Below are 16762 nucleotides of genomic sequence, written 5' to 3'. Positions count from 1 at the left end.
ACTCCTCATCTGTGAATGTAGATGAAAAATACTCATTCAGTTTGTCAGCTATCCGAGCAAGATCAAGCTTTAGTAAGCATATGCATTAGTTCCAGATGCAGGTGGAAAAGCTAACCTCCCTGATTATAATGGCTTAATTTGTGAGAACACACACACACACACACACACACACACACACACAACTGCCGCTTTATTAGGTACACCTACCTAGTAGCATGTTGAGCCTCCACTAACCTTCAAAATAGCCTGAATTCGTCTAGGCATAGATTGACAAGATGTTGAAAACGTTGTGCAGGAATTGAGTACCATGCAGACACGAGTGTGTCATGCAGTGAACAGCCCTTTCCAGCTTATCCCAAAGATGTTCAATAGGATTGAGGTCCGTGGAATGAGTGGGCCACTGCAGTAAAGAAAAATCATTGTCGTGTTCCTGGAACCATTCCATAGTGATTCGGGCTTTGTGCACCGGTGCATTATCCTGCTGGAAGTAACAATCTGACTGAGATAAACTGTCAACATGAACGGATGCTTGGTCAGCAACAACGTTTAGGTACGATGTGGCATTCAGATGTGAATCTATGGGTATCAATGGACCCAATTTGTGCCAAGAAAACATTCCCCACACCATAACACTGCCCCCACCAGCTTGCACAGTAGTCGTCAGACATGACGGGTCCATGGATTCATGTTGTTTTCACCAAATTCTGAGCCTTCCATCAACATGATGCACCCGGAACTTCGACTTGTCAGACCAAGCAACTGTTTTCCAATCCTTGATAGTCCAGTGTGGTGTTGTGTCCACAGGAGGCATGCTCTCTTGTTCTTCATTGATAACAAAGGTACGCAACGTGGTCGCTAGCAGTTGTAGCGCATTCGCGACAAAGTGTGACTAGTGGTCCGTTGCGATATTTTGTTCTGCGCACCAAAGTTTTATTCTAACATGATGTGTGACATTGTGGCCCGTCTGTTTGCTTGCACAATTCTAGCCATCCTCCTTTGATCTCTCTCTCTCTCATCAACAAGCGATTTTCCTCCATAGGAGTGCCATTGAGAGGATGTTTTCTGTTCATTGCACCATTCTCGATACACCCTTGAAACTGTGGTGCGTGAAATGTTCAGGAGAACTGCCATTTCAGAGATGCTTTGTCCAGCATGTCTTGCACCTACTACCATGCCTTATTCAAAGTCCGTTAGGTCACTCCTTTTCCCCATTCTTGATACGGTTTGTACGCTTAACTGATACTATAAAGGTTGTTCTGCTGCATTTATATCCACAGCTGTGGTCATGTGACTTGCAACATTGTGGGACAAACCATTTGTGTGCAGAGCAATGGTGCACTTAATAAAGTGGCAGCACAGTGTATATATATTTTTTTAAATTTTTTTATTTTTTATTATTATTATTTTTTTTTAATGAAAGGCTACTCATATTTCATTTAATTTCTTGATCAAATGCTGAATGAATGGGAATTGAGCTATGCTAAAAATATTTATAAAAACTACTTTGCAATGTTTCAAAAACAAAATCAGTTTATACATAAAAAGTGGTCCTTTTACAAGACTTGAAAAATAATTTTTATTCAATTTTCTTTGAATTTAAGTTGTATTACTTTACAGTCTTTGCACAGACAGTGTTTATGATAATATAAACATATTTAAAATCAGTATCTATTATGGTTTTATATAAACAGTATAAAATATAATAACCAGCTGGATGGAGGAAAGGTGTAGCAAAAAGTGTGTGTGTGTGTGTGTGTGTGTGTGTGTGTGTGTGTGTGTGTGTGCAGTATATAGGTAAATGAAGCAAACATGATAGATGTTGATAGAGGTCAAGATTCTGTTAATATTTTGGTAATCCCCAAGAACTGAAATTAAAATCACCACTGAATTCCTTCCTTTTTCGCTTCTGAGATGGAATATCTTCTGTCATCTTGCTATAAATACAATAAAAATATCATTACCATTCAAATATAGGGATTACATGAATACCTCACTTAATGATATTCTGTTTGAATGCTGATTCATTTCATTACTGCTTTTTGTAAAAAAAAAATTAACTTTTTAAAATGTAAAGGAAAATACTTGCTATACATCATGGCATTATTCAATGTCTCTTGACAAGCAATACAAGATGCCTTATTCTGAGACTCAATGTCAAGTTACACACACTGACTTGGCTTTGCTTATCAACACACCCATTGTGCAGGAATGGACTGGTCTGTGATGATGGTGAAGGCACAGTGTTGAAAATGGCTTGATATAACATTATAGTTCATACATGATCAGTTTTTGAGTGTCCACAAGGAAGAATGGGGGCAACATTAAGATCTTTCTGACGTCAACTGTGGAACGATTGTGGAGGTGGGGGGAGACATGATGGTACCAGTATCTAGGCAATGGTAAATATGGTTAAGTACTGCCAGGGTTGAATGCTGGGCCCACTGTTCTTTTTTATATTTATCAATGATATTAATGAAAGTATATCAGACAATGCCAAAGTTTTCAGAAGGTTGGCAAGATAGTTAATAATAGAAATCAGGGTAAGTTACTCAATAAGATCTAGAAAAATTAGGCCAATTGGCTGAGAAATGGCAATTGAAGTGTATTGCGATTAATCCTATTTTCAAAGCTTCCTGGAATCTCAAAATTGACCATATTAGGGTTTTTTTTTTTTTTTTAAGACATAATTAGGAAGTACTCTATTACTTATGTAATAGAGTGGTGCAAAAGTTTTTGCCAGTATTAATGAGGATACCTTAAAGGTTTAGGGAAACTGCTAGATAGGGGGGATGTGGGTAATACTGACACGCGTTTATCTGATAATATTGGTCAATGTAACTCTTGCACATACCTTAAGAGTTCTTATCTGTTACCCCAACTGGACGTATTATCTAGATGTTCTGGGGGCAAAGACGTTTCACGTGAGCGGGTAGCTAATATCAGGGAAGAGAGCCTAAAAAACTTCAAGGGTTGTGTTAGGGTTGTTAAATATACAAGAACAATAAATCTTAATTGTTTATACAGTAACGTTAGAAGTGTCGTCAATAAAATGAGCGAATTCGAACTGCTGGTTAAAACAAGTAATGCGGACATAATAGGGCTTACAGAGACATAGTGCCACCCGGAAATTGGGGATGATCAGTTTCAGTACGGCTTGCAAAATGTATTTAGGAAGGATAGGTTAGATAGAAGGGGTGGTGGGGTAATGCTTCTTATCAGAAGCAGCCTGAGTGCGACGATAGCTTTCCCGGATTCAGACATTTCACATGCTACTATAGAGTCTGTATGGTGTGAGATAGTTGGAAACAAAGGTATAATGCGAGTAGGAGTAATCTACAGACCAGGTGATTGTGAAGATTATGACAAAAGCCTCTACATGCAAATGGAATGGGCAAGTAAGCGTCAATGCCTTATTATGGGTGATTTCAATTTGCCTCTAATTGATTGGAGTAAATGGGAAGGAAACTCGACATGGGGAACAAAATTTTTAAATCAACTAGATGACTGTTATTTGTATCAACATATCAGGGAAAATACTAGAGAAAAGAATATCCTAGACCTCATCATCACACATGAATCAGATGATATAACAGGGCTGACAGTAGAGGAACCAGTAGCAGGAAGTGATCACGGAGTTCTACGGTGGATGATGACGAGAGAGGTAGCAGAAGTAAAAGGCAAAGGAATGGGTTTTAATTTCAGAAAAGGAAATTACGATGCCTTAAGGTACTACATGGCCTCTATTAACTGGGTAGATATCGCGCAGAGAATGAATACAATTGAACTGTGGTACGCTTTTAAAACATTAATCACAGATGCCTTGAATGCGTATATACCATTAAAAAAATACTCCACGAGAAGGGTTCCAAGTTGGATGAATAGTGAAGTTGCCGCATTACTTGAGCAGAAAAAGGTGGCATGGATAGGTTACAGAGCAATAAAAAGTACTGAAGCCTATAACAGCTACAAGGTGATCTGTAATAGAGCCACAGAAAAGGTTCGACAGGCAAAGGCAGTTTATGAGAAATCACTAGCAAACAGAGCAAAGAGGGGGGATAAAGAATTCTTCGCATATATAAATGCCAAGAAGAGCAGGACAAACCAGATTGGACCTTTACGTAAGGGAAAGGGGATAGTAATAAATACACCAGCTGCCGGTGCAGATGAACTCAACAGTTATTTTGCATCGATATTTACAAATGAAAAGCCTTTTGTGGCAATGGGAAATTATGGGAGCGAAGTTAAAAAATATGTAATTAATGATATTGAAATTTCGCAAGATTATTTAATGAAAAAACTTTCGAGCCTACAGACCAGTAAGGCTCCTGGAGTTGATGGAATATACCCTATAATCTTAAGAGAGGCGGCAAGCGAGTGCATTGAACCATTGAGGCTAATTATGCGAGCATCACTAGACTCTGGGGAGATTCCCTTGAATTGGAAAAGTGCAAATGTATCTCACATACTTAAGGGTGGCTCTAAAAGTGAAGTTGGAAATTATCGACCTGTCAGTCTGACTTCAGTAGTAGGGAAAATCATGGAGGCAATGATCAAGGGTGGAATTCAGGATCATTTGGATCGAATTGAAATTCTCAAGGATACTCAACATGGTTTTGTAAAGGGAAAATCATGTTTAACAAATCTGGTTCGCTATTTCGAAAGGGTCACTCACGAGCTGGATTTAGGGAATAATTTCGATATTGTTTATTTAGATTTCAGCAAAGCTTTTGACTCAGTCCCACATGAGCGGTTGCTTTATAAGCTGGAACAGGTTGGAATCACTAGGAAAATCCTTAGATGGATAGAAGGATGGCTTCAGGGCAGGAGGCAGAGGGTTGTGATAAATGGCTATTCCTCAGATTGGGTTGATGTAAGAAGTGGGGTTCCCCAAGGATCAGTATTAGGACCACTGTTGTTTTTAATTTTCATAAACGACATTGATGAAGGGATAGAGGGCGTGATGTCTAAATTTGCAGATGATGTTAAAATTGGTAGAGTAGTTAATGATCACTGTCAAGCTGAGCTTCTTCAGAGAGACCTAGATAGACTTCAGGAATGGTCAGAAAAATGGCAGCTGTGCTTTAATCCAACAAAGTGTAAGGTATTACACCTGGGAAACAGTAATCCCAAAAAAACTTATTCACTTGGTGGAGTTCAACTAAACCCAGTACTGGAGGAAAGGGACTTGGGTGTTACGATACGGTCAGACATGAAATTCTCTGAGCATTGTAAACAGGTTGCAAGGAAGGCCCATGGTGTCCTATCGATGATCTATTGAACTTTTGCAAGTAGAGATAGGGATGTGATAATCCCATTATATAAGGCTTATGTTAGACCACACTTGGAATACTGTGTTCAAGTATGGAGACCGCACCTAAAGAAAGACATCGAGCTTCTTGAAAGGGTGCAAAGAAGGGTAACTCGCCTGGTGAGATCGGCAAAAGGGCGTCGTTCTTATGAAGAAAAACTTTGAATATGTGGGTTGCAGAGTTTGGAAACTAGACACCTTAGAGGAGATTTGATTGAGGTGTTTAAGGCTCTGAGAGGCATCAGTAAAATGAATGAGGACAAAATTTTCAAGATTATAAATGATGCTAGAACTAGGGGACATAAATTCAAGTTACGGGGAGAAATGTTTAGATTGGACTGCAGGAAGTTTTATTTTAGCCAGCGAGTTATAAATTACTGGAATAAGTTGCCTTCATGGGTGGTAGAGGCCGACAGTTTGGGGAAATTCAAAGGTCATCTGGATAGTACTTTCGGGTAAGGGAAGCGCATAGGATGATAGGTTTAATTTCCTTTTTTTTTTTATTTATTTATTAATTATTATTATTTAGTTATTTATTTATTTATTTTTTTTGTTTTTATCATTGTTTTGTTCGGATTTTTTTTTTTTTTTTTTGGCTGGTGCAGCATAAGCCATAGGCTTTCTTGCACCATGCGGCCGTTACTAATACTAATATCAAGCCTGTTGCAACAGGCCTGTTCGTAAAAAAGTACTGCATATGGGTAGCAGTAATCCCAGATTAATATACCAACTCTGTGGCACTACACTTAGGTTAGTGGAAACAGAAAAAAAGATGTGGTGGTAATTGTGCAGTTAGATATGAAATTCTCTGTTAAGTGCAGACGGGCTGCCAGGGCAGTTTGTGGGGTTTTGCCAATGATATACAGGAACTTTATTAGCAGGAATAAGGAGGCAATTGGACAAGGCAATGTTTAGGCCACAGCTTGAGAACTGCATACAGGTCTGGAGCCTTCCTTTCTAGCAAGGATGTAGATCTGCTGGAATGGGTGTAGATAAGGGCAATGAGATTAGTGAAGAGAACAAAAGGATGGTCTTACCAAGGAAAGCTTGAATTCTGCAGATTGCAGTATCTGGAGACTAGGCACCGGCAAAGTGTTCTGATTGAGGTGTTTAAGGCCTTTAATGGTATGAGAAAGTTCAATGGTGATGGCATTCTTCCTCTTGCTCAGACTACACATGTGAGGGGCATAAATTCAACTCAAGGAAGGATAGTTGAAGGATAGATGTGTATGCAGAAGTTGCCTTCAGGTGGTCGATTGTTGGAACAAACTTTCATTTGTTATTATTATTATTAGCCATATGGTGCAAGGAAGCCTGAGGCTTATGCTACACCAGCCAAAAAAAAAAAAAAAAAAAAAAAATCTGAATTACTCTGAGAGAGAGAGAGAGAGAGAGAGAGAGAGAGAGCACCAGAAGTAGAAAGGAATCACAAAGAAAGAGAAGAATGATGATATCCAGCTCAGGACCCTGGGTGTGCCAAGCCCATACTCACCAGATGTGAGCCGTGGAAGTGGGTAGTTTGAATAAATTCAAGGAAGGAACTAGACAAATTATTGCAGGGGCTGGAAACATGATGTGGAAGTTTTTTTTTTTTTTTTTTTTTTTTTTGGCTGATGGTTGCTTTCTTGCATCATTTGTCATACTAATAGTAATACTCTGTTCTGTGGTGTCGTGAGTCTACTGTGACACCACGTCAGTGAAATTATTCTTTTAGGGTCCTTTATTCCACACTCCACCATAAAATATTGGCTTTTATCTAAACCTTGGTTTCCCAATAAATATCCTAAGTCTGTTAAAAATAAGAATATTGCATATTGCAATTTGCTCGCATTCAAATTTCCAGGTTCATTTTCCTTACAATAAAGCTCACAGGAATTTTAAATTAGATTAATTAATCCAAACTATATTTTGAACAGGCTAAGAGTAGAATACTTGCTTCTTTTCCAAATGGTAGTCGAACATTTTGGTTTCTTGCCAAAGCCATCGGCTGAAACTTTTTCTCATATATACCCCTCCCACTTTATTTAAAAACTTGATTCTATTGTCTCCTCAGCTAAAGATAAGCCAAGTGACTAGCATTCGACTGTTCTTCTAACTCTTGTATCGAAGATCTTAGTAAACCACCCTTCTGGCAATCTACACTCCACTCAGTGCCTCCTACGGCCTTCCATCAAAAGAATTCTGACAAATCTTGATGCCAAGAAAGGTGCAGTTCCTGATGGTATTTCTTCACTTGTTCTCAATGCATATGCTCTGTTCTGTGCCATATTGCAATGGGATAATCTTGCTTTCTTGAACTATTCCACTGGGTTTTTTTCCCCTTCTGCTTGGAAACCGCTCATATGCAACCAGTTCCTAAAATAGGGCAACAAATTATCAACAGTACTTCAAGCTTTCGGCTGTAAAATTAGTCATAATTGATACTTTTATTGAGAATACTTATTTCATACAGTATTGTGAAAGAAATACATTCAAAATGATGACTCAAGTAATTTTGTATATTTAAGTTTTCTATGAATTATAACTCTGTAGCATTAATACACTGAATAGCAAGAATTAATGACCATTATGGCTGCTCTGCATTGACAAAGGAAAACAGTGCATTGAGTGCTCAGTGTATGCAACTATTAAATTAAATGCAGCTCAGTGTATGCAACTATTAAATCTTGTTCAAATTAAATTTGTTCATTACCTTTTTTTGCTTGGAGAAAAAAAAAAAAAAGTGAAGCATGATTTATAAACATCAGTATTGAGGTGATGCAGATTGTCTTGTGGTAGTGTTACCCAGTTGTTGAATGTGTCCACAATGCCTGCACATTGTCAGGCATTGTGGGCACATTGTGGTTGTAGCATCAAATGTCCTTTTCCATAAAGTCCCAAACATGCTCAATTGGGGTTAAGATCGGGTGAGTTGGGTGGTCATGGGAAGATAGATAATTCACTGTCATGTTTCTGAAGCCAGTTAACAATCTGTTGTGCATTATCTTGATGAAAGAAGCTGGAGTTGTCTAGATACATTGTCATCATGAAAGGGTGTACTTGGTAGATGACAAGATAAAAACAGGCATTCCCATCAAGCATTGATTAGCTGGGATCAGAGGATCTAAGGCATAACACAATAAGTCTCCAAACCTAATACCAACAGTGCATCATGGTACCATGGTCTCATTGCTTTCTCCAAATGCAGATAGGCCCACTAGCATGACAGAGTTGGAAATGAGATTTATCAGACTAGATGACAGAATTCCACATGTAAGTGGTCCAGTATTGGTGCTAATGGGACCATGCAAGGTGCAATTTGTGTTTCACAGTGAGCATGGGTACCTCTGATGGTTGCAAACTATAACATACCAAATGAGCTAATGACTGTCAATGGTCCATGTGGTTATTGGTCTTGCTATTCTTACGTTGTACTAGGTGTTTAGTTGGGCACTGTGCTGCACTTCTGATGCATTACGAGACGAGACAAGACACTCACCACATTAACCACATGGGAACTCTCCCACATGTGACCTTTTGCTGATTATTCAATCACCGTTGAGCCAGTTTGTGGTAGACTCGTGACACTATAGAACAGAAACACTCAACCATTTGGCTGTTGTCAAGATACTGGTATACCAGCCCTGCTTTGACCCCACAGTCATTCTGCTTTCAACGCCAGAAAGATCTTGATATCAACCCATTCTTCCTAACAGACACTCAAAAAAACTGACTGTGTGTGCTAACTACGATCTTATATCAGCCGTTGCTGACTTTGAGCCAATTACAAAACCAGTCCATTTCTACATAAGGGTGGGGGGGGTTGCAACCCATAAAGTGTATTAAGAAATGACTTAGCTTCCTTTTATGAAAACTGATGGCCCTGAAAAGGGTAACTGTTGATATACTGGACAGTGAACACTCTAGAATTCTTTTCTCTCTCACTCTCTTTTTTTTTTTTTTTTTTTTTTTTGAGATCTATTTATTTAAAATCAATACATTAATAGAGGAGATGGATGTCATCAAAATCATTATCAACTAGTTTGGAAAAACAGTAATCACTAGTGAGTCTACCTGTTCTTCAACCATAGGTTGAATTACTCATGTAATTTAATTGCATGAGTGATGCACTTATTCCAGTGCTCAGCATTTTCTACATTTTAAGTCTCATCAGATCTCCAACATCCTTAAATTTTTTTAATCTGTGTCTCTCATTTTAATAGGATTCAATTCACAACAGTATGGAGGCAACCCCTTGCACTAGCCAGTTCAACAACATATCTTGTAATTTTATTGTTTTAAGAGAAATTAGTTCTGTTTTTAGCATATCCAGACATATGTATGCATAGTGTTCTAACCATTCAGTAATATCTGATATTGTTGGAATTTTATCAATTTCTACTGAATGGTATGAAACATATACCACAGATGAGATGGATGGTTGTATTTTTTTCCCCATTGAGAAATAATTTGTCTAATTCTTCACAAGAGGAAGATGGAGGTTTATTCCAGTGACCAATCACTCTCTGGCTGAAAGCAAATTTTTGCACATCTATCCTTAAGCCAGTCTTTTTCAATGTAAATTTATGTCCCACCTAAGCAAGAATTAGTATCAGTATTATTAATAGTAGTGGCAAATGATGCAAGAAAGCAAACTTATAAATCCACAGTCTCACACACACACACACACACACTGCAAGAATTTGTCTGGGTCTACCTTGAATTTATTCAAACCACTCACTTCTACAAAAACAACAGATGGGAGTTTGTTCCAACAATCAACCAGCTGAAGGCAAACTTCTGCATATTTATCCTGCAACCATCCTTCCTCAACTTGAATTTATACACCCTCATATGTGTAGTCTCGGCAAGAGGAAGAGTGCCATCAACAATTATCATACTCAATCCATTTAAGGCCTTAAACCTCAATCAGATCATTTTGCAAAAGCTTAATCTCCAGATGTTGCAATTTGCATAATTGAAGCCCTTTTTTGTAGGAACACATCCTTTTGCTCCCTTCACCAATCTGGTTGCCCATCTCTGCATCAGCAGATCTAGATGTGGCCTCACGACTTGTATATGGTCTCAAGATGCAACCTAAACATATATATATAATTAGTGTTCTAACTATTCAATAATTTCACAATTAGATACTCTTGAAATTCTATCAATGTCTACTGAAAGGTATGACACAATTATTAGAATAAATTGGCAAGGAAGAAAGCTTATATAGTGTCAACAAAAAAAAAATTCAACTTACCATGGCCTTGTACAAAGGGATAATCACCTCCATATTCCTGGCAGAAAAGTTTCTGTATATCACTGACAAAACCCCAAGCTGTCTCCTAGTAGCCCATCTGCACTGCTAAGGGAATTTCATATCTGACTGCAAAAGTACCACCAAGATCTTTCATTTTTCAGAATCCTGAGTGTAGTACCACACAGCTGGTATGGTAATCTGGGATAACTGATACCCATATGCAGTACCTTGCATTTATCAATGTTAAACTTCAACTGCCATATCTCAGCTCATCAACCTAATTTTCCTTGATCCTGTTGTAGTAGCCTAATATACCTTCATGAATATCATTAATAAATATTGAAAACAACAATGGGCCCAGCACTGAAACCTGGGAGACTCCACTAATAAGAATAGTAAAAGAGCAGTGCCCACTGATAACCACTCTCTGTCTTCTCCCACTAAACCATTCCTTTATCCATAGCAGTAACTTGCTCTTAATCTCAACATTGCTGCTCCAATTTGTACAGCAATCTTTTATGGACAACAATATCAAAAGCTTTCCTGAAATCCAAGTATATGATATCAAAATTATTTTTTGCATTCAGCTTCTTGTTCACTGTATCATAATATCCAATCAGACTGGTCAAACACAAGACTACCCTTTAACACATTCACACTGTGATTGCAGTATAATTGCATTCCTGTCTAGATAGTCCTAAACTACAGTACATCTTTAACCAGTGACTCCATTATTTTTCTTGGAACAGAAGATACTAACAGGTCTGTAACTGTTAGTATCACCTTTTGATCCCCTTACTAAATTGCAGATACAATTGAACATATTTTGCGGGACTTCCCCTGAATTCAAAGATGCTCTCATAATTATGGCTAACGGTTTGCTCACCTCCATAGCCATCTCACTTAATATAACTGGATAGATCCCATCGATCCCAGGTGTCTTTCTTATGTTTAACTTCAACAGTTTCTCTTCCACTTTCCGTTCAGTTATTACAAAATCATTTAGCCTCATTTAGTTTAATAAACTTCTGGCATCCACTTCCCTAAAGAAGTCCTCTGTGTGAATTGAGATGCAAAATACTTATTCAATTTGCCAGCAACTTGAGCAGGATCACCAACAGTTGAACCATTGATATCAAATGGACCAGTTCAGACTGGTCAAAAGGGGATGAATCAGTTCATTTCCTTCCTTCTAGTGTTTACATAAGTAAAGTCTTTGCATCTTTTGGCAATGATTTCTCATAATCTGCCATAGCTTTCCTAAACTCCTCTGTGACTTGATTACAGACAACCACTGGCTTCTGCTTCGCCTGATAATTTATATGCATTGTATGCATTTTTATTCTCTGTCAGAAGTCTCATTAGTTCATCTATCGTTCATTCATGTCCAAACTTTGAACAGTATTTCTTAGTTAGTATGAAAAGCTTAGTAGCTTCTATTATTATTTCTTTGACTGCTTCCCGTTTAGAATTTGCTTATGGTAACATCATCAGTTGGTCCCATTGTATAGAATTTAAAAACTGTCTGAGACCACTGTAATCACCTTTAGGGAAGCAAACCCCCTTCCCTTTATGTTTGATGGTAGTTACATCTTTAAGACATTCACCGACAAGCTAGTTTAATTAAAAATTACTGTCAGGACCAAAAAATATTTAATAAGTAATTTGATTAATAACTCTAAAATAAATATTTTAATGTCAACAAAGCATGCCCCAGAAATGGTTGATGAACCCTCCACCAGTAAAGGAAGATGAAAAGAAGTCAAACAAAAACCACTTTGTATTCTAGCATATAATAAAGGAAAAAAACATCTAACCCCAGGGGTTCACATCTGGTGAGTATGGGCTTGGCAAACCCAGGGTCCTGAGCTGGATATCATCATCTCTCTCTCTCTCTCAGGGTAACTCGAGAATTTCTTTTGACTGATGTAGCATAAGCCTTGGGCTTCCTTGCATCGTATGGCTAATAATAATAATAAGAATAATAATAATAAAAAGCAGGCACTGATCTGTTGGATCAAATGGGTTCATATGCCACAATGCTATGAAAGAGGATAAAGTGGTAGAAAAATGTGTGTTTTATGTTATGCAAAATTGAGTCTGAAGGAAGATCTGCTGCTAGAAAGAAGGGGAAAAGAGTTTGTACTTATTGCCCAGACTGTAATCATGTGTTTAAAGCAGGGTTTCTCAACCGGGTTTTGGTTATTTGGTTTTTTTTTTAGGAGCATTAGCAACTAAGGCCATATTGCTCCGAGGATATGCGGTGGTCATTCCCTGACCTTTCCACATCCTCCGTATTTGGTGGTCACGGGCTCGAACCCCGGTCTAATCAAGAAGCGTGTGCTGATCCTGCCCACCTGGCTACAGAGGTGCCTTCTCAACTGGGGATCTGCAAAATGTCGATAACGATTCCACGAGAGATCGTGATTGAAAAAAAATAAACATTTTTTTTGAACTTTGCCCGCTGCACGATGCTAGCACTCGCAGTGATAGACAGCGATCAAGCAGCCACATTAGCAATTTCGTTAGAGGTCTTTCAGCCCTGTATGGCATTCATTTTCATTTATTTATACACACAATTTTATATACATTCATTTATATACAAGATTTCTATAAAATTTTATTTGGAAAATTAAATGCACAGGGCATAATCCTTATGGGTTTTGATAATTAACTATATAGTATCGGTGTAAATACACCATAATTAACCCATATATTTGAACTACATATGTAGCATAGAGGGCATCATTTTAATTGTATCTCATAATGTGGTTGCCTTCACAACGAGATAGCTACTATTGCATTACTTCAAATAAATAATGCTTCTCTAGTAGAGAAGACTACTGTTATTTATTTTCAGTGGTACCACCACCCAGACGATCGTTTCGAAGCTGTGCGGCTTCATCATCAGTGGGTGGGCAGGTACCCAGGTAATACAAGTCATCACAGTTGCTAAGTTATATCCACATTATGAGAGATGCCAAAAGGGTGTGGTGGTAATTACTATATAATAAAATTTTATATACATTGACATTATCATCATAAATATATGATGTCATGTGACATGTATATATGTATGTGTTCTTGTTTTGGGTGTCCTCCAGACATAAGTTCAACTCCACTTTGAGAATTCTGTGTTGCAACAATACTACTGTCTAAAGGCCCGATAGTGTAGTTTTGTATGTTTCTGTTGATGTTCAGGCCATTTCACTGCCAAGAAACGGCTGCCACCTGAACAGTCGCTTCCAGGCACCTGTCCCTAGGCATGTGGGCCCAGGCCTTGCTCTACTGTCTAGTCACTTTAGTCATAGCTCACCAATAAGACATCCATCAGAGGAAGTGCTATATCAATGGATATACTGATCAAAATGACAAATCTTCTTTTGAAGACCTGGCTGGAAAACCACTGGAAAGCTTAGTTATTGACGTCTTGCACCAAAACATACTTTGTCCTCATTAATGGGTTGGGTTGGGTTTGTTGAAATAGCTCCAGTCTTAGGTCTTGACACAAAGTGCGTGATAGTAGCATATTTTGCCAGTTCTCCCCGTCACCACAAGTGAAACAGGGATCAGTTTTGAGTCCTAAACTACAAAATTTATCCTTCTGCGACTTATCTTAATATAAACGAGGTTGCCATTGATGGATAAAACCACTTCTTTATTTCTTTGTTAGCAGCAAATGCAGTATCCTGTATAAAACACCTTGTATTTCTACCAGTATCACTATTCTGCCATCTATTCTTCCAAACTATAATAAATTTTGACCGCAGGTTTGTCTTCTCTGTATGGCAGCGCATAGGACTGTGTTTGTTTGGTTGAGTCCATTCTCAGCTTTTGATACGAGACAGGAGGTCATTGATAATTGGTGAGCACTGTATTACACAGAAGGAAGGACAATAGGCTGATTACATCAGCCTCTCTCTCTCCTGAATTATCTCCTCCAACTGCTGCTGTTGTAAATGTTGAACATGGATTGTGTAGGTTAGAAGTGAATTGTATTATGAAGTTTCATTTTTTTTTGTGATTTTCTTGTTTAGTTATTTATTATGCCCTTCTGTTTTATATTTTATTAGTGTTTGTGTTTTACAAACATGACTGATCCAATGTGGCAATTTTTGAAGAAGAGTTGTGAGATGGAAGAGGAGGAGGATCCTAGGCCTATGGACAATTTTGATAAGGTTAATGATGAAGAATTACAATCTTCTGAGTTATTTCACTGCACTAGTGCAACGAGGGACCCAAAAAAGTCTGTCTTTACAATGAAAGCTACTTGTCAATGGGTTTTATAATATCGGCTAGTAATCAAAGTTGTCCTATTCCACTGTGCATTGTTTGTGGCAAACAACTTAGAAATTCAGCAGTGGCTCCAGCAAAATTGAAAAGACATTTAACTATAAATCACCAAAGGTGCTGATTATTTTAAATGGCTATTTGAATCTCAAAACAAACAGAGTAAAGCTTTTGTTAAAAAAGTCACATTCAGGGAAAATGTTCAGGAAGAAAGTTATTTAGTAGCAGAACTTATTGCCCAGAAAAGGAAAAGTCACACAGGTGACAACCCAATAATGCCAGCATGTAAAATTATAGTGAGTAAAATGCTAGGAAAAGATGCATTATGAGAAATTGAAAAGGTTCCACTCTCATTATGATAAATCGACAGATTGAAGATGCCACATGATGCTGAAGAGGTTTTGTGTAATAAAATGAAAAACAACAGCTTCTCTATCTAGGTTGATGAGTGAACAGATTTCACCAATAAATGTCATGCTGTAGCATTTGTAAGATTTGTACATGATGGTGAAATTCACAAAAACTTTTTCTGCTGCAAAGAGCTGCCCGAAACAAGCAAAGGCCAAAGGTATATTGAATGTTAGGTCTTCATATCTGGAAACAAAAGGTCTGTCTTGGAGGAACTGTGTTGGCATCTGTACTGATGGTGCCCCACCAATGGTTGGCTCCATGAGAAGTTTCGCCTCTTTTGTAAAAAAAGAAAATCCTGACATTGTCACAACACACTGCTTTCTTCACAGAGAGATGCTGGTGTCAAAAACTCTTGGAGATGAAATGAAAAAAAGTTCTGGGTGATGCTACAAAAATGGTTAACTTTATTATATAAAGACCAGTTCACTCGAGAATGTTTAAAAATCTATGTGAAAACCTGCCCAAAGAGCACATAAATCTTCTGCTATATACAGAAATTCAGTGGCTTAGCAGAGGAAGAGTTCTCAACAGGGTGTTTGAGCTGAAAGGTGAATTGCAGGAGAAAATAGTAGGCCAGATTTTGCTGAGTGCTTTGAAGATGAAAAATGGCCACAGAACCTAGCCTACTTAGCAGATATTTTTCATCACATGAACCAGCTGAACAAGTCTCTGCAGGGTTCTGAAGAAAACGTTTTGCCTTCAAGTGACAAGATTCTTGGATTAAAAAGGAAACTGAATCTTTGAAAAAATCATGTTGCAAAAGGAAATCTTGAAATGTTTGCACTGCTGCTTGGGCTTGAGAGTAAGGAAGGATATCAGCTAGTCTCAAGTCTTATTGAAAACCACCAGGAAGAACTGCAGAACAAAATTGAACAGTATTTTTCCTCCCTTTCGACACAAGTTTATGACTGGGTGAGGAACCCTTTCTCTGAATCTTCTGCTCAGCCCGAGAATTTGACTTTGAGAGAAAAGGAAGAACTTTGTGAGTTGCAGTCTAACCACTCAAGATGAGATTACTGATCTGCCCCTAGACAAGTTCAGGATTTCTTTGAAAAAACAGTATCCTGCCATTCGTAGAAGAACAATGAACATTTTGCTGCAGTTTTCAACTTCTTACATGTGTTGAACAAGAAAAAGCAAGCTTTTTCTTGTTTAACAAGCATCAAGAGCAAGGACAGAAGTCTCATTTCAGCTTTCTTTCCTTTTCATAAATTTTAAAAACTCATAAGGCAAATGTAATAAATTTCTGTTAAATAACTGGGATTTAATTTTTTTAAAGGTAGGTCCAGTAGATTTAATTTAAATAAAGGTTGTAGATTGATTTTAATTAATGTTATTTACAACATGAAAATTTATTTCCAAAGTTGAATGGTAAAGCTACTATGTTGCCAGTCTTCTGAGTTATTTCACTGCACTAGTGCAACGAGGGACCCAAAATTTTCTGTAGGTAAATTTAATTCTTTATTTTTGGTTTCAAAAATAACACTTTTTATGCATATATAGGCCAATAAAAG

At 37.8% G+C, this 16762-nt stretch overlaps 1 protein-coding gene across 1 annotated transcript in view; it reads right to left on the bottom strand.

The window, feature by feature from the left end:
- Positions 1-1628: 1628 nt before the first annotated feature.
- Positions 1629-16762, bottom strand: part of LOC150081840 (RING-type E3 ubiquitin-protein ligase PPIL2) — a 353530-nt gene continuing 338396 nt past the window's right edge. Inside the window, exon 16 of the mRNA XM_090379747.1 lies at positions 1629-1934. Coding sequence (XP_090235873.1) covers positions 1841-1934 — 94 coding nt within the window. The 3' untranslated portion in view covers positions 1629-1840. The remainder of the gene's footprint in view (positions 1935-16762) is intronic.

This window comes from Mastigoproctus giganteus, chromosome 8 (genome assembly GCF_048544385.1).
Source record: "Mastigoproctus giganteus isolate SK-2022 chromosome 8, ASM4854438v1, whole genome shotgun sequence".
NCBI lineage: Eukaryota > Metazoa > Arthropoda > Arachnida > Uropygi > Thelyphonidae > Mastigoproctus > Mastigoproctus giganteus.
Note: the sequence above shows the minus strand (reverse complement) of the source record. Positions and strands in the feature narration are given on the sequence as shown.